The sequence below is a fragment of the Perna viridis genome, chromosome 8 (genome assembly GCF_037379345.1).
Source record: "Perna viridis isolate PV_CMFRI_1.1 ecotype Kerala chromosome 8, ASM3737934v1, whole genome shotgun sequence".
Classification (NCBI taxonomy): domain Eukaryota; kingdom Metazoa; phylum Mollusca; class Bivalvia; order Mytilida; family Mytilidae; genus Perna; species Perna viridis.
This window is the reverse complement of record NC_142452.1, coordinates 13975789-14003029: the sequence shown is the minus strand read 5'-3', so window position 1 is coordinate 14003029 and position 27241 is coordinate 13975789. Positions and strand designations below refer to the sequence as shown.

General features: G+C 32.5%; 1 protein-coding gene across 2 annotated transcripts in view; it reads left to right on the top strand.

Annotated features, from left to right (window-relative positions):
- The window catches only part of LOC148609425 (receptor-type tyrosine-protein phosphatase alpha-like), a 42112-nt gene extending 18142 nt beyond the window's left edge, over nucleotides 1-23970 (top strand). For both annotated transcript variants that reach the window (XM_088542483.1, XM_088542482.1), the window contains exons 5-26: nucleotides 2285-2482; nucleotides 5276-5446; nucleotides 6022-6192; nucleotides 6391-6561; nucleotides 6774-6879; nucleotides 7142-7188; nucleotides 8177-8430; nucleotides 9168-9255; nucleotides 9821-9882; nucleotides 12260-12296; nucleotides 16334-16431; nucleotides 16620-16748; nucleotides 19233-19381; nucleotides 19736-19871; nucleotides 20420-20569; nucleotides 20812-20911; nucleotides 21337-21410; nucleotides 21679-21807; nucleotides 22377-22499; nucleotides 22653-22789; nucleotides 23044-23179; nucleotides 23762-23970. In XM_088542483.1, the coding sequence (XP_088398609.1) occupies nucleotides 2285-2482; nucleotides 5276-5446; nucleotides 6022-6192; nucleotides 6391-6561; nucleotides 6774-6879; nucleotides 7142-7188; nucleotides 8177-8430; nucleotides 9168-9255; nucleotides 9821-9882; nucleotides 12260-12296; nucleotides 16334-16431; nucleotides 16620-16748; nucleotides 19233-19381; nucleotides 19736-19871; nucleotides 20420-20569; nucleotides 20812-20911; nucleotides 21337-21410; nucleotides 21679-21807; nucleotides 22377-22499; nucleotides 22653-22789; nucleotides 23044-23179; nucleotides 23762-23833 (2738 nt within the window). In that variant the 3' untranslated portion in view covers nucleotides 23834-23970. The remainder of the gene's footprint in view (nucleotides 1-2284; nucleotides 2483-5275; nucleotides 5447-6021; nucleotides 6193-6390; nucleotides 6562-6773; nucleotides 6880-7141; nucleotides 7189-8176; nucleotides 8431-9167; nucleotides 9256-9820; nucleotides 9883-12259; nucleotides 12297-16333; nucleotides 16432-16619; nucleotides 16749-19232; nucleotides 19382-19735; nucleotides 19872-20419; nucleotides 20570-20811; nucleotides 20912-21336; nucleotides 21411-21678; nucleotides 21808-22376; nucleotides 22500-22652; nucleotides 22790-23043; nucleotides 23180-23761) is intronic.
- The last annotated feature ends 3271 nt before the right edge of the window (nucleotides 23971-27241 follow it).

The window sequence follows — 27241 nt, the reverse complement described above, 5'->3', positions numbered from 1 at the left end:
GTTTTTTTTTTATAGATATTTTGAAAATGCAATACTACAAATGTTAATAAATATTATAAGTAAAATCTGATATAATTCGGGGTCAGACAATTCTAACTACTAGGTAAGTAGATATCCTCTGGGGAAATAAGGCTCATCAGCAATGGCATTGACCCAGCGGTTATTAGATACCTGTACAGAATACTAATCATATATATATTGCTTATTTCGATATGCTGTACACGTTCTCATCGGACGAATTAGAATCAAATATATAGGAAGATATCAACCAAAATATAATTGAATACAAGACGAACTCGAAACCACAAATATCGTATTAGGAAGCCAAAACCACCACGAAGAGGTTGTACCATGTCCAATACAAGGAATGAAGCATCGACGTTTATACATGTAAGGTATTTTAAAATTTGCAATACTGCAAATTTTGATAAATATGATAATTGAAATCTGTTATAATACGGGGTCAGACAAGTCTGACTAATGGGTTGGTGAATATCTTCGGGGACTTTAGGTCCATCATCAGTTGCATGGACCCAGCAGTTATTAAATACAAAATTACTAATAATATATATTGTAAATTGCGAATTTCCACTTGTTTTAGGAGTTAACCTCTCATCAGCAGCATTGTAACCAAATATTTAAGAAGTTCTTGACCCCGAAAATAATTGAATACAAGAAGTTTTCAAAAGCAAAACTTACTACTAAAACAATCTACCATGTACAATGTAAACAAATGAAGACTAAGTGTTTTAGGTTTTCAGAAAATTTTAATACTGAAATTTTAATGAATATGATAAATAAAATCTGATATAAATCGGTATTGAAGGAATTACTTGAAAACGGCGGTATTGAATTTTCTGAACCCAAAACAGCTACCGTTCTTTGACAGAGAAATGCCATATTTTATTTATAAATTAGTTGTACAGTCGTGATGTGATCGTGACGAGAACGTAATGACGACTAATCATGATTACGTCCGACCATTTTATGCAGCCAATACGACCATTTTTCATCATGACCTAACTACGAATATCGTGAACACGTTCAACATATTTGTAGCTTAGGCGTAACAGCACATAACCTAAAGCGATTACACTAAACTAAAATGTCGTGGCTCAGTGTAGTGGGGAAAACCATTTGACCATTCATTGATAGGCAAAGGAGCTCGTTCACACCATCGACAAAATAAAAAAAAACCTTATACTAAGTTTCCCTGCCCAATACCAATATCCTTGAACAAATACGACTGTATCGGATTATAACACGGCATCAATATCATGCAAAAATGAAATAAAATAATTACTATTATCCAATATTATTAATTTTCTTTTCAACCAAAGTGCGCAAGGAGACAATGAAAGAATATATTCCAAGCCATTTTTCTAGAAATGCACGCTTACTCTACCGGTGCACCTAGTCGATGCTCCCAGTTTTTAGTGGTGTATCAATCTGCACCATGAAAACTAATTTATTCAACCGGTCATAGTTTTCCTTTCCTCGTTTGTCTACCCCGGACTTTTACTTTTTTATGAGCGGGTGTTTCTAGAAAAGCAGAGGACGCTTACCCTACCGGTGCACCTGGTCCATGCTCCACGTTTTTAGTGGAGTCCGAGTTGTTCATTTGCTTTTGTAACTTTGTATGTATGATTTTAGTTACTTTATTTCTTTGTTGTGTATGTCAGTTTTCCATGTCTGGTCTCTGTCCCTGGATTACATTCTTTTGATTACCGTTATAGCCTTGGTTCCCTTGATTACTCTATCAGTCAGTTAGCAAAGATCATGTACTCTCATTAGAATCCTCTCATGAAACTAATTTTTAATTTGACGTTGCAACCTGGTTAATTCTAACCTGCAACATTTATTGTTAACAAAACTTTGTAAACAAATACAAATGAAATGCGGTACATATCGCAATATCACTTGTCGTTTAACTGTTACGGGTTAATATTTTTTATCCTGAATTAATACAAAGGCAAAATTAGTTCACAGGAGTTTTACACGAATTTCACTAAATTTTTCTTCCCAAATGGAGTTTCACATAAAACTTGGGTAAATCGAGCTAACACGTGAATTCACTTGAACTGTTCACATCCAATTGGTGTTAAGTGAATTTCAAGTGAAAATCACTTTCATTTCATGTGATATATGTATATATGTGAATTTAATGCGAAGCTCAATTAACATAAATTTCATGTGAAAAATATTTGCCTGTGAATGTCAAAATATAAACACTAAATCATTTTTTCAATGCCAATTTGGTTAGCTACTATTTTCTTCTATCTAGTTAACGGTGCCTGGGGAGACTGGTCACATTGGTATGGTTGTACAAAAACATGTGGAGGTAACGGTAACAGAAATAGAGTAAGAGAATGTAATAATCCTTCTCCATCAAATGGTGGACTCATGTGTCCTGGCGTAAACAGTGGGACTAAACAACAGGTTGAATATGGTTTTTATGACTGTGCTGACTCTATTTGCCCAGGTAAATATGAATTTGACTTGCATGCAAAGTAGTATTTACTACAAAAGTGTCGAATGTATGATTTGTATGGAAAAATGCCCCTACGATGGGTAAACCTCAATTTTATTACAAAGTCAAATATGTAAATTATCGTCAGATATTCCCATATATATGTTGTGTCAATCAATTAATGCGAAAAAACATTGCTAAATAAATAGAAAAGAAACGAAACAAAGTAAAAAAAAGTAATATTTTGGAAGGATTAGTACGCAACACCTCTTGGACATATCCTTTTATCACGTTAGTATATATTGAGGCAAAAATTAATTTGTTGCATGAATATATGAAAAAATAAACAATATGTATTTTGCAAAACAAATTGAAGATTTCAGATATCTGCTTACGTAATTAATTTTAAAAGCACACAATTTGTTTTATGGCGCATGAAACATATGAAATGCCATACTTTAAGTTAGATATTTGTTTTTGTTTTAAAAATATATATATGTGGACTACTTATAAGTAATGAAGTTTACACTATACAATGAAAAAACACTACATGTATTAACAACACAGGAAACATGTATCATTATATGTAACCGTTTGAGCATCATATATACAAGCATATTATTTTAGGTTAGTGGCGAGATAAGTTAAATGATTAATGTTTACATAGTTTTGACAAAGGTTAATTACTTTGTGTTGATAGAACAAATGTATTTTAAAATGGTCCTAGGGCCATTGCAGATCTGATTCTAGAGGATTATTCAAACAGACTTCGAACATATAAATCCAGTTTTAGAAACACATGCCCCGTGCAGGTCCGGGGGTTAAAAGAATAGGTCTGCAACAGCGCTAAGCTTGTCGTAAAAGGCGACTAAATAGTGCTCAGAACCCTAGCCGGGGGTTAGGGCGCTCTGCCCACAGAGCAACTGGGATGTGTGCCCCAGGTGGTGGAATGGGGTACCCCTGGCGTGTTGCGCACGTTCCTTGCACCTCTCCCTATTTCCAGTGGCAATCAAAATTTGTCGACCCCATTGTCATTGTGTCCCATCCCGTTTTCATTTCATCATCATTTCATGTTCATTTTATCATCAATTTCATGTTCATCGTCTGAATATAGCTGAAATATTGCTGCTCGGATGTTAAACCCCAACAAACAAACATAAAACACAAACATTTATTTGGGTTAGGACTATAATGAATGAAGTGATGGAATGATTATGATATTTCTTTTAACAAATAAAGACATAAAAAAATAAGAAATGCGTAAGCTCAAAATAAAATGTATACCGTTAAAGAAATACTAAAAATAAAGCAGACACTCAATTTTCAAAGTATATCATCACAAAGCTGACATCAATTATTATCATACTTATTACTATTATATTGAAAATATAATGTATTAAATTTATTTGTGATTTGCAAAATGCATAAAACTTTATTAAAAGCTTAAATGCAATGATTTGGACATGTACCTATAGTGAAATAAATTCATTACAGAAGTTATATGTTTTCTGATGTGACAGACAATCCCGTCTGCCATCTCTTGGGCATTATTTTGATATGTGACAGTGATATCACTTTAAGAACATTTTTGTTGTTGATTATTCACACCTTCATTCCATTTAATACCATTTTATTTTATAATATATAATAATACATTGTGCTAAATACTTTCTGAAATATGATAGAAAAAAGTGATAAATGAAAAAGCCTTTCGAAATATATTCACAATCTCAGTCACTATATACATTATATATAAATAATTCTAATCATAAGATTCTTCATGCTTATAGCCGTTTATGTTTGGTCGAGAACGTCTTTGCGCAGGAGGATATTTCTGTCGCTCAAAGGTGACCAGAGGTCCACTGCCTAATCACGAACTTTTTTAATACGCCAAATGTAGTTCGGTGCAAATGAAAATGAAAGTAGGAAATAATATAAACATAACAGTATATACATTATACATTATACAATAATAGCAATAACAACAAAATATGCAGATTATAAAAAAAGCAAAACAATGTAGTTTTTACAGACAAACAGAAGCTGTGCTTGTAGTTCAACATTAAACATATTACTGAATGATTATGATATCATTTGCTGGCTGATTTCGGAGGATACGCTTGTCAAGTGCAGCCCCATAGTTGGATTTTACTTTTGTAACGTACATGGTTAATTTTCAATTTGTCTTAACTTTCTTAATTGACTACAAAAATATGCAAATTGTAGATTTTACATTCATTTATCAATGATCCATACGAAAATACATATAGATATAACATTGGGTTACCCATGGTCCCCTATTGAAACAGATATATTAATATAACATTGGGTTATCAATGGTCCCCTATAGCAACATACATATAGATATACCATTGGTCAACCATGGTCCTTTATAGAAACATACATATAGAGTTGCTCATTTACTTTTGTTACTTTGTATGTATGATGTTAGTAACTTTATGTTCTTTGTTGTGTATGTCTGTTTTCCATGTCTGGTCTTTGTCCCTGGATTACATTCTTTTGATTACCGCTATAACCTTGGTTCCCTTGATTACTCTTTCCTAAAGGGGACCATTGTTACCTCTATATGTATGTTTCTATAGAGGTTAACCAATGGTATATCTATATGATTTTTATGTTCTTTGTTGTATATGTCTGGATTGCAATCGTTTAAATACTGATTTACATCATCGTTTATAATACTACAATGTTGTTTTAGTGTTTTTCATTATATTAACACAAAAATATAAAAGTTAAGAAACCCCTATCCTAATTATTAATACCTACTTATTATTTATCCAATAGTGAATGGAAACTGGGGTAATTGGCTTGATTGGACAGCATGTAGCAAAACATGTAACCAGGGAGAAAGAACGAGGAACCGATTATGCAATAACCCTTTGCCCGCGCACGGAGGACACCACTGCTTCGGTATAAGTACAGAAAGGAATTATTGTACTGTGATTCGATGTCCAGGTTAGTGGTATATACAATTACTTAATCGAAAAAAGACATGATGTATTCTTAATCGTATATATTCCATTTGTTTTTTTTTTTGTTAATGCAGAGATATTTCGTATAGTTCGAATTATTTCTACAGGGTAGGGTAATTGTTAAATATGATTGAAAATACATTTTATCAATCATTGTTACTGGTTTACTCTCATCGCTCTTAGTAAGGCTTCTTTTTTCAATTGGATCAATTAACAAAAAATAATGCACAAACACATATGTCATATAAATAGCTATTTCGTCATTGTAAGATAGTTTTAAAATGCTCCTCTTGTCTTCATTTCCCAGTGAGGTTTTCTTGTCGAAAACGAACACATAAAGTACCCTGCATAACCATATTTTAAGAGGACATGGTCACGTCTATAGCTGAAAGTTAATAGAGGTGAAATTGTAAGTGGACAGTTATGCAGTGGACAGCCATGAACTATCTACCATTAAGTATGAGTACATATATTTGGCGTGTTAATTTATTTTAGATGCGTATGTATAAATAAAAGTTTATTTAATAACTGTAATTCTTACACGCCTTTCGTTTACAGTTAATGGTATGTGGAGTGGCTGGAACTACTGGAGTACTTGTTCTCTAACATGTGGAGGTGGAACAAAGTCTAGATCCAGACTTTGTGACAATCCAAAACCGGCTTATAATGGACAATACTGCAATGGAAATAGAACAGAACAAACAAACTGCATAGACAGCATTTGTCCAGGTAAGTAGGGATTTACAATACGATAGCAAAAAGGAATAATCTGAAGTCTAAAACACAGACTTTGGGAGGACCCTTGATTATTTTATTCGACATTTTTAAAATTCATTAAAAAGTTATTATTGAGTTTGAAAAGTTAGATAAGTTTGGTGTATTCTGTGGTTATTTATTTATATGTATTTATTTCTTGAACATTAATAGTTGATGGTTCATGGACGGTTTGGTCAGAATGGTCAGTCTGTTCTGTTTTATGTGGAGGCGGTAACAAAACAAGAAATCGGACATGCACTGACCCAGAACCTGCGTATAGCGGGAAACAATGTGTGGGCTTCTCAATGGAACTTGAAAGTTGTTCGATGTCAGTGTGTCAAGGTTAACTATATTATATTTACCATTAGAATTTTATTGGTAGTAGAAATAAATGATATGAAAATATATGTTAAAAATCCTTGAGCAACAAAAACAAAATAAAGGTAGATCAGGATTTGAATAATGTTATTTTTTGATTTTTTTTAGAATGACAAAACATACATGCATTGAAATATGAAACGTGTTACACTTCCCAATTACTTACTTTCATACAGAATCACCACCACAGACAAGTGCAACAGGACCGGCTGCAGGTGGTCTGACAGGAGGAATCATTGTAATGCTGTTCATTGTAGTCGCTATTGTTATACTGAAGAGAAAGTATGTGTATAAAATAGACCATATAGATGTTTCACATAAAACAAGGTAAAAGATTGAAAGAGGAAAATCTAAAATAAACGCGCAAAACTATAAACACATTTTGTGGATATCTCAATGTGATAAGATAGGTTATATTGACTTAAGCAGCTTAGTGATTAGAAAAAGAAACACTAAAAATGCCACAACTAGATAAAGAAGATTGCACACTAATTTTAGTTAAGTTGTAAATAATATATATTGTAACATCTTTGTAATATTTCAGGCGGACAAAACCACTTGAACGTAACGCCAAAATGTCGGCTAAAACAGGTAGACCTACGTAATAACTTAGTGTGGAACTTACTACGATTTATGTGATTTCATTGGAGTAGACAGTTAACAATTTTGCTTATTTTATTTTTCATTTCAATTAAAACAAAAACTTAAGTGTAATCTTCATGCACCATGAAAACTGATTTATTCAACGGGGCATAGTTTTCCTTTCCTCGTTTGTCTACCCCGGACTTGACTTTTTATGAGAAACTCGGCGGGTGTTTCTAGTAAAGCAGAGGAAGCTTACCCTACCGGTGCACCTGGTCCATGCTCCCAGTTTTTAGTGGAGTCCGCGTTGCTCATTTAATGTTGTTACTTTGTATGTATGATTTTAGTTACTTTATGTTCTTTGTTGTGTATGTCTGTCCCTGGATTACATTCTTTTGATTACCGCTATAACCTATAATGTTCCCTTGATTACTCTTCCAAAGTCATTATCTATCACGCACACCTATAAATATTTTTTTCATGACTAATGGATAGAAACCATCTGAAATACTAGTATAAATCACATTCGTAACAAATTACTTCTTTTCGTCCGAACTTCACAAAACATGGCGTTTGAGGGTATATTCTTTCAGTTGATTTCTTCAAAATAAGGATTAAGGTTGAAAAATGTATATACAAATCAAATGCATATTTTATGGCTAAATAAATGTAAATCGTGTTGTTGTCTTCCCATTGTTGAATTGATAATGGTATTGAATAAATAGAATATATTTAGATTATTCTATGTATAAATAACATTTATAAAATATGTACACTATGAGCGTCTCAGAGCAATTTAGTTTATTATGTATTGAATAATGAATATATTGGCATTCTTATATATGTTTGTGTGTCTCCATGAACTGAAAAGTTATAAATGTAAATGTTATTCACAATTAAGTAATTGAGTTTTATTTTGTTGCGCGCAGTTCATTTTATTGAGTGAACTTAAGAACATTGATTTCAGCATTTCCTTTTATCATTTGCATGCACCTAGATTCCACAAATAAAAACAGGACATATCTAAATGTTGGAAGTATGAGTAGATTTTCTTCTTCGGACACCGACGACAACGACGCACAAGTATTCATTGATTTACCAAACAAGATATCGGAAGAAACTGACCCCGACAACGTTTACTGCAATATGTCAATAGAAGAAGGTCCTACAACAACGAATATCAAAGTGGATGAACTAGGAGCGTATATCAAAAGGAGAGAAATAAATGATGGACTTAGAGATGATTACAAGGTGAAATCCTTTGCAAACACTGCCTTTTTACAATCATTTGTTTTGTACAAAGAGTTCATTCCTGTGCGTATAAATTTCTTTTGTGTATTAGTCGTTTTACCTCAGCAATGGTTTTATTGATATATCTTCACTTGGAAGTTATATCATATCATTGTCTTATGGTTCTCGAACCTAGTAATGGTAACGTTTTGTCATGTTTGAAATGCATGCACCTAAATACATGTATTTCAACATTCGTTACCTGAAAATTAAAATATTTCATTGATTTTATTTGAATGTTCAGAACTTGAAAGTTCATATTGTCATGTAGAAGTCGTCGCCCATAAACACATTTTATGGTTTTCCTCATTAAACAACAGCACTCAATAATTTTGTTCACTGTACCTAGTATGGTAGTCATATTGGTATCCTGTTAATGTAGTAATTGTTCTGGATTTAGGTTTTTCACAGGTGCTTTTATTGCGTTCACCATATCCTTGTTATCCTCTTTTTTACAAAACTAAAGGTACACATCTAGAAGAGTGTTTACACTGAAATCAACCAATGCCTTTAATTAACCGCATGCAAATCAACAGAAGCAATTCAGGTATTAAGACATAGACCAAAAAATTTCCGACACATCTTGGCCGGCGACATTATTAATCTTACATGATGAGGTAATTTTAAATCTAAAACTTATAGTACAAAATCATTTTAGTCCTCTAATTTTGAAATATGACATTTGAATGTAATTTTAGATACTTCCATATGGACTCCAATATCCTACAACAACGGCCTCTACAAAAGAGAACATATCAAAGAACAGATTCAAGACAACCTTCCCCTGTGAGTTAAAAAAAAAAATAAGTGAAATCCAACAACACTCCCGATTAATTTATCCACTAATTGCATATAAATATAGATGGGGATAATTGTAATGTTTGCAGAAATTAACTGTTAATTTTGGGCTAGACCCCTTTGTTTAGGAAATATATAACCACTGAATTATTTCTGTTTATCCGTAGCGCATTATAGTTACATCATTAATCACTTTGGTGAATTTTGATTATAGATAATGGAACAATGCAAATGTTTTGTAAGAATATATGTTTATTTTTCTTAATTTTGTCTTTATATCTGACATTTAATTCGGTTTATAATTGTCTGGGATTACTTTCTTAGCACCCTATATTCAAGATGAACAAATGTATTTGAAAATGTTCATTGTACATAAAAAACGAAATAATCGTGTAATTTCATATTATTAGTTACGCAAGGCGCGGCGTTACATTTGAGTATAGGCCATAAAGGTTTAACTTTTGGATATGGTGTTGCTAAATGTTAATCTTAATATACTAAAGTATGTTCTAAAATTGTTTTTTAGTATAACACATATGTACCAATTTTGTAGATGACCACAGCAGAGTTGTCCTTACAAATGGAGCTGATTACATCAACGCCAACTTTATTGACGTAAGTACTTAAATATTTGCATGGTGTTACAATGCACTGTATTACGATAATTTATTGGCATTATTTAAACATGAAATCACAGAAAAAAAACAAACAAAAAACAAAACTAAACGAAAAAAAGGAACAAAAAAGATGTTGTTAAACAGTGACACTGAATTGTATGCCTAGCAAAGTGGACAAAAATCAATATTTTGTAATATTACAAATTTTAATATTAGACAATATTTTTTAATATTAGAAATTCATTTCGTAATATTAAAAATTCATTTTCAAGTTTTACAAATTCCTGATTTAGTAATATTACAAATTGAATTTGTAATATTAGAAAATGAATTTATAATATTAGAAAATGAATTTGTAATATTAAAAAATCACTTTGCAATATCGCAAAATCAGTCACATTTTTTGCTTACCCGGCCGAAGGCCATGTGAGCTATTGCCGTCACTTGGCCTCCGTCGTCGTCCGTCGTAATCGTTAACAATTTTTCAAAACTCTTCTCCTCTAAAACTACTTGACCAATTAAAACCAAACTTGGTATGAATGTTCCTAGGGGTATTCTGCATAGAATTGTTGTGAGGATTTTTGATCCGTCGGAAAACAAGACCACCGTTACTAAAAATAGAACATAGGGATCAGACAGTAGTTTTTCGCATGTATCTCCAAATTAGGTTTTGCCAAATTCTGACACAGGTAAAAGTGTTCAGCATGATGAGATCTATCTGCGGTCAAATGTTCATTTTAATCTATTTAGTCATGTTGGAGTTATTGCCCTTTTTCAAAGTGTTTTTACCATTTTTTATGTTATTTCTTTCAAAAATCGTCTCCTCCGACACTATTTTACCAATTGAAACAAAACTCGGTATAAGTGTTCCTTGGGGTATCCTGAATAGAATTGAAGTGAGTTTTTTGATCTGTCGAAAAAGATGACCACTGTTACTAAAATAGAATAAGGGTCAGACAGTAGTTTTTGCATATATCTCCAAAACCGTTAGGTTTGCCAAATTCTTTCAATAGCTGAAATGATTCTTATATTTAGGACTATAAAAGTTTTCAGGCATAAAATTTGTCTGACGCTTTCTTACAAGAGTAATTGCCCTTAACAGGGGAAAATGAGATTTATTTTTTTTTACAGTTTTCAGCCAATGTCTTGAAAAGTATGATGGATTTAGACTTTCATTTACTGAAATGATTCTTATGATAAGTCCTATCAACGTTTTCTTGAGTCAAAATGGTTGGACAACTTCTTGTTTAATTTATTGCCCTTGAAAGGTAAAATTCAACCAGGTGAGCGATTCAGGCCCCTGGAAGCCTCTTGTTTGATATTCCATAATGATTTTCTAATATTAAAAAAACGTAATTGAATACAACAAATTCATTTTGTAATATAAGAAAATTGAATTTCTAATATTAAAAAAAACTTCTTTAAATATTAGAAATTCAATTGAATTTTTAATATTAAAAAAGGGTTATGTGATATTAGAAATCCAATTTCTAATATATTAGAAAATGAATTTGTAATATTAGAAATAAATTCGTCATTAAATAAATCATTTTTTAATATTAGAAAACATTTATTTTGTAATATTAGAAATCATACTTTTTTGATATTAGAAAATCAATTTCTAATGTTAAAAAATCATTTAATATTAGAAATTCAACTGAATTTTTAATAGCAAAAAATGATTGATTTATTAATATCAAAAAAGGGTTTTGTAATATAAGAAATCAAATTTGTTATATTTGAAAAATCAATTTGTAATATGAAAAAATCATAAAATCATAAAACACTTATTTTTGTCCACTTTGGCTTGCCATAGAATTGCGAATAATGATGTATGTACTAGGAGCTACGATTTTCTAAACGAAATTAATTGAAATCGATTTTTCCCAAAAAGCTTCGATGAGTTATTTTATTTCTTAAGTTGACATTAAATAAATCAAGATGTAATTAAGCACGATTTGGTATTTTGTACTGCAATTGACAGCCTACGTTTTTTTTGTCTTGAACATTTGCTTCGAAAAGATTTTACTCCTCAATGTCAAATATAATACTACCGATCTATCCAGAGTTCCATGACGTGAAATAATGCATGTAAGAAACAGCATTGAGTAAACTGAGACTTATGATATAACATCAATTGTTTGTACTGGAAAGTGTGGTTCATGATGGGAATTTGAACTTTAAATTAGCAGGAAATAATAATAAAAAAAAAAGAAACCAAGGGATGGTGCTTGTCTGAATTTGTTTTTGTTTATATATTTTATAACCTTGATTCATATCACTTTTTGATTGTATCGAATCGCATCAGAAATCAACCACTAAGCACTATCATTCAAACAAGAATAACTTCAATAGCAATGACTATTGTATTGCAGGGTTTTGAAAGGGAAAATTGCTACATAGCTTCACAAGGTATGAGATAGATCCTAAGGTGCATATATTTAATGTGTAAATTGACATAACTAGCTCCTGATTGAAAGATGTTACATGCGGAACATCACAATAGAAAAGATATAACAGTTCTGGTAATGTTATAATATTTTAAAACTACTATTTAGTTTTTTCTTTGTATTCCGTGGTTCACAACTAAAGATTACAACATCTACTAGTCATCAATGTTGATTACGTATATCACAAATGAATTAAAATTATCTTACAACATATTACAATATGAAAAAGTGGCAATACATGTATATGCACAAATGGAAAGTAAAGGTCAACAAAAGTTTACCTTAACTCTGTCATGTGATACACTATTTGATATTACTTATCATTCAATATGAGAATCTTCGATCTGTAGAATTGCATGTTAATAAGTTCAGAGATTTGCAACAAGTATACTGCCACTATAATTTAAACACTGAATGAACGCAGTTGAATATTATGCAAAAGCGTGGAATAAAAAGGAACAAAAGCTAGAACTTGACTCAATGTCATATCAAATGAAATCAGTTTGGTCTTTCGCCACCTCAAGTACTGCGTGGTTGATCGACCAATTTCAATGTTCAAAGAGAAAGAAGATACTAAATCTGTGTTATCCTATCATGAAAAAAATACTCATTTTTGACAAAATTCCTTTGATGTGTACTTGATGACAAATTTTGATCGGCAAACAAACTTAATCCAAAAACGTGCTCAATGAATGCCAAGGCTACATCAGTTTTCAAAGACACCGATGTAGCTAAAACATTGTCTGCTATACATAACAAATATGTTGTCGTATCAGCAGACAAAGCCCAAAACAACATCGTTTTTGTCTGCAAAAGTTTTACATCCAATGTTTATTATCAGATGTAGACGTAGAAAATAATAGCAGTGATAAGACCTATGCTGCTACCACACTCTCCAAAGAAGAGATTGTGGAAAACCATAAATCTGTGCTATCCTCTTTTGGTCTCTATACCAAGGACCGTGATTGTGATTTACCGTTTATGTACTGGATTCCTAAACTCCACAAGAATCCATACAAACACTGGATCTGCAAAATGTACCACCAAACCTCCTTCAAAACTTTTAACTTCTATAATCACAACTGTCAAAGATGGTCTGCAGTCCACAACACTTGTTATTCCCGTAGTGGTATTAATTCAATGTGGATCCTGAAGAATTTGAAAGAACTTTTGGAGACAATCAGTTCAAGACTGTTATCTGAATATATTAGCATTAAAACATGATTTTTCAGCACTGTATACTTCTATTCCCCATACTCAGTTAAAATCCCGACTTATAAAACATTATATATCGTTGTTTTTCCAAAAAAGATAGTACACCTAGATACAAATATATAGTTCTTGGTAGAGATTCCTCATACTTTGTAAGAAATAATTCCAAATCATCTTCCAAATATACAGAGGTCGCTTACCCTTCCGGTGCAGCTGGTCCATGCTCCCAGTTTTTAGTGGAGTCCGAGTTGCTCATTTGCTTTTGTAACTTTGTACGTATGATTTTAGTTACTTTATGTTCTCTGTTGTGTATATCTGTTTTCCATGTCTGGTCTTTGTCCCTGGATTATATTCTTTTGATTACCGATATAACCTTGGTCCCCATGATTACTCTTTCAGTCAGTTAGCAAAGATCATGTACTCTCATTAGAATCCGCTCATGAAACTACTTTTTAATTTGACGTTGCAACCTGGTTAATTCTAACCTGCAACACTTATTGTTAACAAAACTTTGTAAACAAATACAAATGAAATGCAGTACATATCGCGATATCACTTGTCGTTTAACTGTTACGGGTTAATATTTTTATCCTGAATGCTATAAATATTTCAATACAATAATGTTCAAAATAATACGTTTTACTGCAATTTTACGTATAGTAATATTAGTCGTCTGCTGTCTTGGTTTTTGTGCTGAAGGAAAAAAATATAAAAACAAACTCTCAGTACTGGCATTCACGTAAAAGGCAAGCTGATGATGTCAAACATGTATCGAAAACTATTTACCATAAAGTAATGTGACTAAAATATACACGGCACATGGAATGTTACTAGATATCTAATAATCTTCTTTTAATCATCGGGCATGGAAAGGAAACTTAAAATATGTATATAAAGCACCATGTAAGAATACTACGATTTGTAATGGCAAATTGCTGGAAGATCTGTTTTTTAAACCTACTGAATTAATATCAGAACTTTAAAATACGTTCAATTGTATCAGCCGACTATACTTTATTTTCACGAGAAACTCATCACGGCAAAATTTAAAAATTTAATTATGACATACACTATCAACAAATTAGTCATGCTATAAAAATGCCAAGCATTCCCTGTCACATTGTATCACAATTTAATAAAAACCACAGATACAAGGATGCATAGCTGGACCTAAACATCCATTCGTAAAGACTATTATTTACTAAAATTTTCAAAGGGTCTCAAGTCCTACCAAGACACTTGTTACGTTTTCAGTGGTATCTCTTTAAATGTGGTTCACGAAAAACTTCGAAAGATCTTCTGAAAACTTTCGATGCTAGATTTTTATCGGAATATAATAGCATCACAACCTATAACTTAATATATTATACAAATATGCCGAAAAATATGGATAAACATTTACAGTTTTTGTCTTAGACATAACCTGTTAAAAAATTAATTTGTGATTTGTGCATGTAAAAGATAAAAGGTATTGACAAATTTAACTGTGCATCGTTTGTTTTATCAAACAGAAAAAACCTCGTAAAACCTGATTGTTTAATCTCATTTGATATGCAGATTTTATACATTACATATATTCCAAGGAATTGGATATCTTGGTATAAAAGATAGGGCATATCTATAAAGTCAGGCTAATTGCTTTATCTCCTCTTAAAGATCAAACACGCAAATAAACTATACCATTAACGCAATGACTTCTCTTTCCGTATCGTTTACTTTCCTTTCAGTTTTGGATACAAATCTGTTCAGTACATACGTATGAAAAATTCATATTACAATTAATACCTTATGCCGGAACTTGATGAGACTACGCATATTTTCGGTAATGTGTTAAACATCTAACAATTAGCTTCTGAAACAGTTATTATGCTTGCAGATTGACGTAGTTGCGAAATAAGGGGTCGTCTTCATAAATTTGTGGATCATATGGTGAATTTATCTACATTATGAGAACTTTTCGTCTACATCAGACCTGAATTTGAAAAGAAACTCTACAATAAGCAGAGGCTGCTTTACTCAATGAAGCATGGGGTCCAAGCTCCCTCTTTTTGTTAACGCCGAGTCGTTCATTTACTTTTGTTTCAATGTTTAAATTACAGAGAAATGTGATGGTTTCACGAGTTAATTTGATTGAAGGATGTGAATTGTTGGCACTTATGAAAATTATTGAAATTATTCAGTGATCTATATGATTGGTATTTTTGCATTCTATGGAGCCATTTTGGTACCCAGGTACTTGTCATTATTTTATTTAATGTTGTCCATTAAAAGAGTAGTTAGTGTTACTAATGAAAAGTGTATAAATAGGTTGCTTTATCATCAATATAGTTCTGTATTACTTCGACCTCTGGTTTTACCAACTTTGCGCGATGGCAATTTTGTGTTATATAAAATAAACAATATAATCGTAATGAAATGGACCAATTAAGCGCTATATAATATGGATTCATTTCTTTTTCCATCTCAAATGCTTTTACCGTCAGAACAATTGCGGTTGTTATAGTGTTCCTGTTTCTGGTATTGCCATTTGTTGTATGAACTAACTTCAATTGATTATTACCTCTGACTGTTGCCTGCAGAATTTACCTATTAGTTCTGTGATTTTCTTATTACCTTTCAATTTTTTAGTTTATTTTTACAGGATCACAAAAAGCAATCGATACGGTGTTTTCTTTTAGCTAATAATTCATTTCTAACCTAAGATTCTAGCATCTATTATGTGTTCGGACATTGATATAAAATTCCACCACTAAGAAAAGGTTATAATCTTAATACATTTGTAAACAGGACCTTTAAAATCAACTCTAGCTGACCACTGGAGAATGATCTGGCAGCAGAATATCAGTAGAATTGTCATGCTGACGAATCTGGTGGAAGGTGGTAAGGTAATTATCACTCTAAATGTTAGTTATGCTAAAATTAATCAAATGTGTTAATGAGACATAACACTGCCATTGAATACAAAGAAATTTTGAAACGATCAATTAGAAATACCAAAGCATAAAAATATTTTAGAATACCTTTTAAAATGAAGTATTTACCTCCTTGAACTGACTTCAAATTAATTTTTCAGAGAAAATGTGAACAATATTGGCCAGACGGAGATAAACCTTCTACATACGGAAATTTGGTATTAACACTACACTCTGAAAAAGCTAGGACCGCATACGTCACTCGCGAGATTGCAGTTGAAAACAAAAAAGTAAGTCTGTATGTTTTTGGTGTAAATGTCACATTGGTTTCGATACGACAAATAGAAAACAATTAATAAATCGTTCACAAATAAAAGGATTGATCCAATTTTGCTTCGGACAGGATGTTCGAGTGTTAAATGTCAATTGAAAACGTCCATCAAACTTAATTCACGATAATTTGTCTTATTGTTTGTTAATCCTACGTCATTTTTTGATTATTAAAAAATTCTCCATTCAAATATCGTCCTTCCAATCGTAACGGGAGATTTAAGCATCATCGAAAACGAATCCTTACTTAAGGTCCTTTCTAAAGGTTCCAAATACCGTGAACCTCGCTCCATAAATTGGAATTTTAACTTTAAAGTTATTATCAATGCCTTGGAAGGCTACGCAAGAAAATGGATAAAACGAGAACAAGAAGACATTGGTTATCTGTGTGAGTGGGTAAAGGCCGTGAGGTCTTTCATTTTTGAAACGAATGAAAGTTTTAAGTATATCAATGAGCGTCAATGCTACATCAGTTTTCAAAAACCCTGATGTAGCAAAAACATTGTCTTCTATATATGGCAAATATGTTGTCGTTCAAGTAGACACAGCCAAAAACAACATTGTTGTTGTCTGCAAAACGTTTTATATCCAATGTTTATTATCAGAGGTAGACGTAGAAAATAATAGCAGTGATAAGACCTATACTGCTACCACTCTCTCCAAAGAAGAGATTGTGGAAAACCATAAATCTGTGCTATCCTCTTTTGGTCTCTCTACCAAGGACGATGATTGTGATTTACCGTCTATGTACTGGATTCCTAAACCTCACAAGAATCCATACAAACAACGTTTCATAGCTGGATCTGCAAAATGTACCACCAAACCTCTTTCAAAACTTTAAACGTCTATACTCACAACTGCCAAAGAGGGTCTGCAGTCCTACCACAACACTTGTTACTCCCGTAGTGGTATTAATTCAATGTGGATCCTGAACAATTCGAAAGATCTTTTGGAGACAATCAGTTCAAGACTGTTATCTGAATATAATGGCATTAAAACCTATGATTTTTCAACACTGTATACTTCTATTCCCCATACTCCGACTTAAAAACATTATATATCGTTGTTTTTCCAAAAAAGATGGTACATTTAGATACAAATATATAGTTCTTGGTAGAGATTCCTCATACTTTGTAAGAAATAATTCCAATCTTGACCTACAATTAGAAATCGATGGTAAAGGAAACCTATTGACCAAACTTTACGACAAACGTGATGACTTTTCATTCAGAATTGTCGACTTTCCTTTCATCTGTAGCAACATCCCTTCGGCTCCTGTGTGTGGAGTGTTCATATCACAACTCATACGTTATACCAGAGCTTGCCAAAACTACGCAGACTTTTTGTATCACGCTAGAACTCTAACAAATAGGCTTCTGGAACAGGGTTTTGTTGCTACAAGATTGAAGTCATCACTATAGAAGTTTTATGGTCGTCATCATGAACTCGTGGATCGTTATGATGCATCCATCAGCACCATGAAAACTGATTTATTCAACGGACCATAGTTTTCCGTTCCTTGTTTGTCTACCTCGGACTGAGCTGCTCGATGGGTGCTTCTAGAAAAGCAGAGGACGCTTACCCTACCGGTGCACCTGGTCCATGCTCCCAGTTTTCAGTGGCGTCCGAGTTGCTCATTTGCTTCTGTCCACTTTGTATGTATGATTTTAGTTACTTTATGTCCTTGTTGTGTATGTCTGTTTTTCATGTCTGGTCTTTGTCCCTGGATTACATTCTTTTGATTTCCGCTATAACCTTGGTTCCTTTGGTTACTCTTTCACACACCCAATTTAATATTTTTTTTGTTAATTAAATAGGTATAGTTAAAACTTTTTTCACATTTTTTTCATTTAAGTTGTGACAAAGTTTCTAGTAATTTTGAAGAAAAGAAATTCGCGGTAAAAACATCTCTATTATTTTTCATCTGTTGTTTTCACTAAGGCATTTTTAATGCTTTTAACGTAATTTTGAAAATAAAGCTTTGGTTTAAATTTCCGAAAGTAAATGTTTTATCTCGTAGCGAATAGTATTTTTTCGTTGCACATATAAACTACACAAGTAATTATGTCATAGGGAAAATGAACCTCAACCTTCATGAAAAATAATGAATAAATCAAACGTCTCCTTTTCTCTGTTAGAGTTTAAATTGTCATATTTTAGAAACAGGCTGCAAAATAAGAAAACAAACTTAAATTACTATGATACGGAAATGATGATATATGGTATGGGCTAATACGTGACAGTTTCAGAATCATTTTAAATAAACTTTATGTATATTATGTTAGGGTTATATCAAATTAAAACGTGACACACACTCACACATACAACAGAAACACTTGGCTCTTTGACCAGTTTTATTCAGCTAATAACTTTTTCAAAGCTTCGTATTACGTAATTGCTCCCAGTAAAGAAATATATATATAGTATATATACAAATCTTTCAGACCAAAGAAAGGAGAACTATAATACAGTACCACTTCACATCTTGGCCAGATCATGGTACACCTGATCCTCTCTATCTAGTACTGTTCCACCGGCACGTCATGTCAGGACGGTCTTCTTCAAATACTGGCCCTCTTCTTGTTCACTGCAGGTCTGCAATGAAGCAACTGAATTTCACTTGATATATGAATTTGAATACTTTTGTTAATGCATGTTTTAGTCAAATCATTTCATTGGAATAAACATAATTTATACGGTGCAACTTACTGTATATCAGATATATAATCTCCGTATACGTTATTTCTTGAACAATAAATATAACAGTTTCGATTAATGAATACACACAATGTGCTTCATTTTGCATTTTTAAATAACTTTTATAAAAAAAAGGTTTTACACAGAAAACTATTAGGCATTTCAAAAACAATATAAAAAGGGACAAGAAAGGCCGAATTTTTAAATACATCGTTTTAGTTTTGTTAATGTTTAAATTTATATATGTTAGCGCTGGTATTGGTAGAACCGGGACGTATATTGGACTTGATGCTTTGTTTGAGCAAGGAAAAACAACCGGTTATATTGATGTTGCTGCTTTTGTAAAGAAAATGAGACACAACAGATTGAATATGGTTCAAACACCTGTAAGGCAATTGATACATTTTGTCAACATTGATTTGTTGTTTAATGTTTTTTTTTATTTTTACTTTGTTATTTATGTTTTACACTGGTAAATGTGCAACACATGGGAAGCATATGGTTTGCATCATATGATTATCATAAACCAAAAAGTCATTTTGTACATTTTGAGTGAGTTTTACTTTAATTTGACTGGCGACACGAGAGGATCATATGATAATTATTTACAAATTTATAAAAAAAAAATAATACATTTGAACTTGTAAGAAAGAACATTCACTATGTCAGAAGTAACTGAGAACACTTGCATTGTTTATGCACATGATTTTAATTCTGCTATAAATAACTCGTTCAGTGGCGTCAGCACTAGGCCACGTGTACAAAACCATAATGCTAGCTTAAAAGACATTTTTGTTCAAGAATTGAAGAAACAGAGAATATTACTCTATGAAAGCCTATCTTTCTGCTTAATGCAGTTGGTTGGCTATATGAATAATAACTATGTATGCAATAATATAACATTCATAATGCGAATGTTTTCTGTTGATATTAGGACCAGTATGTTTGTCTTCATGGTGCATTGCTCGAAGCTTTCACAATGAAGGATACCACCATTAAAAAGAATGATTTTGGAGCCGTTTGGAGGGACATTGTTTCAGACAAAAGACCAATTAATCATCAGAGACTAAAAGAGGAGTTCAAGGTATAGCCTTCTTACGACTAATCAAACATGTTTTTGTATTGACTAAGTGATGCGATTTATCAAAAAAAAAAGCATGATAAATATCGTAAACAAAAATGAATTTATACTTCAAAGTTTATTGCAGACGAAGGAAGGATTTTTACCATATCCCATCAAATTCACTGCATTTGTTTTTGGAAAGGAGCCAACTAGGTTTAAATAGATTGTGTCAATTTGAATTAAGACATTTTTTATTTGTAAAGATGCTTGAGGAAAAGAAGCACGAACATATTAAAGCAGAACACGTTGTTGCAACTAGTCCTGAAAACAAGAACAAAAATCGAAATGAATCAGTCTTACCAGGTAATATTAACGTTTTCAACCCTTTTATCTGTTGCCTGTATATGCCACATAAACGGTTCTAGTTAATTTAAATAGATATTATACGTGAAAATAAAAGTTTTGATATCTACACAAGTTTTGGAATTAGCATTGGTATTATGGATCATAATGAATATTTGATTTCAGCTACTCCTTCGAAACAAAAAAATGGCTAACTTTGACACGCCTTATATCACAGCTTTCATGATCTCTGGAAGACATGTGTTTTGTTTTTTTTAATTTCATGTATTTTACGTATGCAAATGTTTCATTTTTGTATTAGTCATAAAAATGCAACAGTATTCAAAACAACCTGTGTACGGTGTTCATGTAAAATATGAAATTTGAAATAACATTTTTAAATTCTGCTTTAAATGGTCTCACCTTACACGTAACTCATATTTTAGCCGACGACAACAGGATTTTTCTATCATCATTTGAAAAAGGTAGAACTGACTATATTAATGCAGTTCAGACACCGGTGAGTCTGTAGAAATAAGATAAGGACCAAAAAAAAAAAAAGACAACTCACTTGAGTATTTCAATTTAACTCAGTAACAAAAAGAAAACATAGAGAACTGAATAAGAAAACGAAATACTCCAGGGTCGAATATTCATAAGAGTGTTAGATAAGAAAGAAGTTTTCTGAAAATAACTAATTTCAGTTTTAAAGGAATTATAGACCTGTTATCCATTTTCGGGAAAAATCGTGTATTGAATAAAGTATCTCACCATATTTTATCTTTTAGTCATATACACAATTGGTTGGTTATGTGGCAACACAAATGCCGCTACCAGATACAAAGGTTGATTTCTGGACGATGGTCAGAGACCAGGATTCTTCTATCATTGTTTTGTTCCTGAAAGATTATAAAGAGGTAAGTACCACAAGGTCACCCACCAGTATTTAATAAACGTATATCTTGTAAATAATCATACCGTAAATTGAATTTACAGAGCTAATTATAACTATGAAAAATTGTAGGAAAACAAAATAATATTTAACTGAAAATGTTATACTTTAAAACATAGAAATTATTCGCGATAGATATACTGGTATAAACTGCTACAGCCGGATAAGCGACGAATCATGTATTTGTTTCTTTCTAAACATGTACAAACGTTTTTATTTCAATTGTGTCTACTAAATGTACATGGTATGCTTATATTGATTCTTTTATGCAAAGGTCTTTGTAAGTTTCGATAGGTATTCAGATATCCAAAATAAAATTGTAACTCGTCAAGTTATATCTAAGTATTATACTATTGTTAAACCGTGAAATTCGACATAAAGAACTGAAGTATTTTGTGAAATTGGAAGACAAATCGTTTAATTGAGTTCCAGAGAAAAACTGCACTTGCATCGTATCACATGTATGCCTTTAGGTAGAGAATTAAAATAAAAAAGACAAACAATGATATTGATTCTAATTATGTTATATTTCAGGCCGATTTCTTATATTCTTCATCAAAATTGACTGGTTCCCTTGGTCTCAATACATTAAAAATATCAAATACTGTTGACGAAGAGGATGGCATCAAAACTACGAATCTTACATTGAGTAAGAAGGTAAAAATGTACTTTTCCTATATGTTACACCTTTAACTTCAAATACTTTAATTGGAATATGTTTGTACGAGATTAAGATACTGAGGTAGCATTTTCTTTTCATTTTGAAATAAAGACTTAAAAACAATTAATTTTAACTATTTTCCTCCAAAGGATGACAGACGGAGAGATATAGTGATGTACCAAGTGACATGTGACGGTTTGCCGGAAGCGTCAGTTCTATGTAAACTGGCAAATCTTATGTCGACACGGATCAGTATGACAGAAAGCCCGGTAACTGTTGTAAGCAGGTAAACAGAGTAACAAAGTACAAAGATTCAACCGTACAAATTATTCTATGTACCAATCAAATATTAATATTGTTACTGCAAACATATCATTTTATATGGACTATGTAAGGAAGCATTTTCTACCAATATTACAAAATCTCTTGACAAAGAGATTACCTGTCGAAAAACAACGTACTAAATCAAATATTCAATTATTGTAATACTTTTAATTAATGAAATCAAATATAATTTTTGAAGTTCTTACTCTTCTTCAGCGACGGAGCCAATATATGTGGTCTGTTCTGTACCTTTACCAATGCGGTGTCTAGTATGACGATTGATGAGAACGCTGACATCTTCCAGTTAGCAAGGTTGATACAACTCAAAAGACCTGAGTTCTTCAGAGACTTTGTAAGTATAGCGTTCAGTCGGGAATTAAGTATATAAAACTGATCATGAATCTTAATATGGAACAAAATCATTTTTATAAATGACCATATGCGTGCATGTGGTCACGGTGAAAGCGATACACAAAAATCAAAACGAAAGGGCCAAAAACGAGAAAACAATAACGGGGAAGGTTACTAAGCGGATAATATTATTTTGTGTGCATAGTTAAAGGTTAACGTCTTTTTACCAACCTGCTGTGTGGCAAAAAAAGAAGAAATGTTTGGTTTGGCGGAAGTTACTTCAGGATTATCAAGCATCTCTAAACCCTGAAATAAAAAGTCTGTTCAATTTATATAATCTGTATACATGAATGAAAAAAATAGTACTTGAAAATCTAAGAATTCGTTATAAGAAGTTGTGTTTATGAACGTAGTTGTTCTTTCGTAAATAACCGCTACTATTTATATAGATTTTGAGAAACAAGAAGTGACCCGAACCGATAAGAAGATTTTTGAAATATGAAAGTAACATTTTAACTGCAACTGAAGCATGCTCTATAACATAAGTTAAAGGTTTAATAAATAAGGTTTTTTTTCATTTCAGGAAGAATATAGGAAAGTGTATGAAGCAATAAACTATTACCTAGACTCCGCTAATATTTACGCAAATTATTAACAAAGGATATTTCTTTGCTTATTACATGTAGTGTTTCTTTTTTTTTTAGATTTTATATAGAATACAATTAGCTTTTTAAGCAGTGCTCGTTTTTTTTTTCAGTAAATGTTCTTTATAATAAATTAAATCCAGCTGTTTTACGAGTTTATCAGTATGGTATATAAAAAGTTGAACAGTTAATTAATGATTAATTGATTATTGGGTTTTAACACCCGACCAGCAATATTTCAGCTGTATTCAGGCGTTGAACATAAAGTGGATGATAAAATGAATATGGGATGGAACACAAAGATATTTGGGTTGACAAATTTTGATTACCACTGGAAATAGGGAGAGGTGGGTAGTGTCAGACAATTTAGCCTCCTGTGGTTCCTACCCCAGGAGAATACCACAGAGGGGTGCGAGGAACGTGACATCTTTCCCAACACGTTGCATCACTATGGTTTGCGGTCAGGTTTTCCCTATAATTGCCTGACGATTCCAGCATGTAACATGCAAGGGTTACCCCATTCCACCAAATGGGGCACACAACATTGTTGCTCTGTGGACAGAGCACCCTAGTCCCCGGCCAGGATTCTGAGCACTATTAAGTCGCTTTTGACGACAAGCTTAGAGCTGCTGCGGGCCTATTCTTTTGACACCCGGACCCGCAAGGGGCGAACAATTTGTCAAGCTTGGCTTGTTAATAAAACTTACATACGTAACACAGTTGTTCAGTTGAAAGGTTGGTTAATTTTGACATTTAAAGTCTACAAATTGTTGGCTGAAAGTATCTCAGTGAGGCAATCGACTCCATAGCCTGACCGTGAAAACAGTAAATATAGACTGTCTTCATCCAAAATGTAGCGAACCGAACAAAATAGATTACATATAAAACTGAAAATAAGGAAAACCAATGTCACACTAACCTTAAAACAATGGCAATTAATATGGACTCCCACAAAAAAAAAAACCAAAAAACAAAAACAAAACAAAAACAAAACAAAAAAAAAACAAAATAAAACAAAACAAAACAAATAACCAACCCCCCCCCCCCAAAAAAAAAACAAAACAAAAAAACAAAAAAAAACCGGTAGTGGCATTAGGTACTCCGAAATGTAAGCATGTCCTGGTCCGCCAGCCTTATTATCCTTATTGCAAGTGAGTATAATCCGGTAGTGTGATTTGTAATTGTATTTGAAAGACAATACGTAATGAAACTATATCATAAACAGCTAGAGTGTGTTTTTTTTTAAAGTTCTGATTAAACTCATCCAAAGAGATTTCGATTCCTGTCAGTGAATTGTTAGCAAGTATTTTGTTACTTAATACAGTATCGCATAAATCTTTCAATTGATATGACAAGCTAGCTCCCAAATACATAATAACTTACATCATAAATGATTTCTGAGTTTATTGCTCATTCGCTTTTGTTACATAGTATGTATTATTTTAGTTACTTTATGTTCTTTGTTGTGCATGTCTGATTTCTTTGTCTTGTCTTTGTCCCTGGATTGCATTCTTTTGATTACCGCTATAACATTGGTTCCCTTGATTACTCTTTCATATGAAAACATTCGCATGCAAATGAACTTATAACTCCAATTAAATTAAAATTGCTATATCACATGAAATCATAAAATGATTCCGACAATACTGTAAATAAATACTAAATAACTGATAACAATGCTTTAATAATTCATATTTATGCTGTCCATTTGTTTTGAACCGTAATGGAAGTGGGGGCGGGGGGGGGGTGGTAATAGCACGTTTTGAAACCTGGTGGAACACATCATTTATTTTGAAATGCCCGTACAATGTCAGAATCATTGTGGTGGTTTCCAACTTTCGGGTTTTCATCCTGATAATGCCATTCGTTGTACGGACTTTCCTTCTGACTACTGCCTATATTTCATCAGATCAGTAATTTTTTATACTTCTTCAAAACATATCTCCTTATACAAGGTTGTAAATCAATACACTTTTAACTTAGATTCTTTATTATAACGTATAATACCTCAACGGCAATCTTGTCGACAATTTAAATCCCATGGATACCTTCATAACTAGGTAGTCAGTTTGTTTGTTTGTTTGTTGGGGTTTAACGTCCGAGCAGCAATATTTCAGTTTTATTCAGACAATGAACATGAAATGCAAAAAAAGGATGGGTCACAACAGGTAGTCAGAGGAAAACAATTTCTTTCTCAAAGGGTAATCAAGGGAACCAAGAAACTAGTGGAAATCTACAGAATGCAATCCAGGGACAAAGACCAGACAGGGAAATCAGACACACACAGCACAAAACATAAAATAACCAAAATAATACGTACAAAAAAGTAAATGTGCAATTCGGACTCCACTAAAAACTGGGAGCATGGACTAGTTGCACCGGTAGGGTAAGCGTCCACTGCTTTTCTAGAAACACCCGCCAAGTTGCTAATAAAGTTTCGGAACATCAGTATAAACTTTTTTTCAAGTCACAGTAACTACCTTTCAGTACAGAAAACGGTTGCAAAAGCAAATAATTGGTATCAAGCAAATCAATATTAATACAAAGATCTGTAAGTTCCCATGGAGGGCACTTTTCTACCACAACAGGGGTTATTGAAGTAGTTTCAAGTTGAATACCTTACGAATGCTTTCAGGTTTTTGATAAATATCAACATGAAGAGGCTTAATGCAACATTCATGTGCTTTCAGGATAGGAAGTAAGTTTGCTCTCATATAGAATACATGATTTCAAACGACTGTTTCTTAAGGAAAGTTCATTTGCACTTGTCATAAAGACTCAAACATGGAAGATTCTGAAGGCACAAGGACAAAGATACAAACTGCGGTAATAAATAGCGTCTTAATTTTTAATTTTTAGATAAGTCATGTTTGCTGAATCATACACTATAGATTCATAGTCAAGTTAAGACCTAACTAATGGTCTATACACCGCCCCCCAAAAAAAAACAAAAAATACAACTAAAACTGGGTTCAGATCTCCTTTCAGTGAACCGTGCATCATTTTAAGAATATAAAGTGCCTTTAAACAACTAGATTTCAGTAATTGGATATAGAGAAGAAACGGAAGCATGTCGTATATAGAGTGCAAACCAAGGAATTAACTTTTTTTCTAAGAATTCAGAACCATATATGAAGGGATCCGCGTATAGGAAACCGGAACCATTCTCGGAAGCCCATTTTTTAAATTCTTTTAAGATACAGTGGTAACTGCCTTGCAATAGTATTCATATTTTCCCCTGTTGCAGATAAGAATGCCATCAACATACAGCGAACCGTCAACACTATTTTTCAAATTTGAACCAAACTGTTGACGTTGATGTTGAAGTCAGCGACAGATTGAATTTTTCATTTTGGACTCCAACCTCCTGTTCCTTCTCTTCAGAACACGCTTTGTCTTCTGTTTTTGTTTAATAGTAG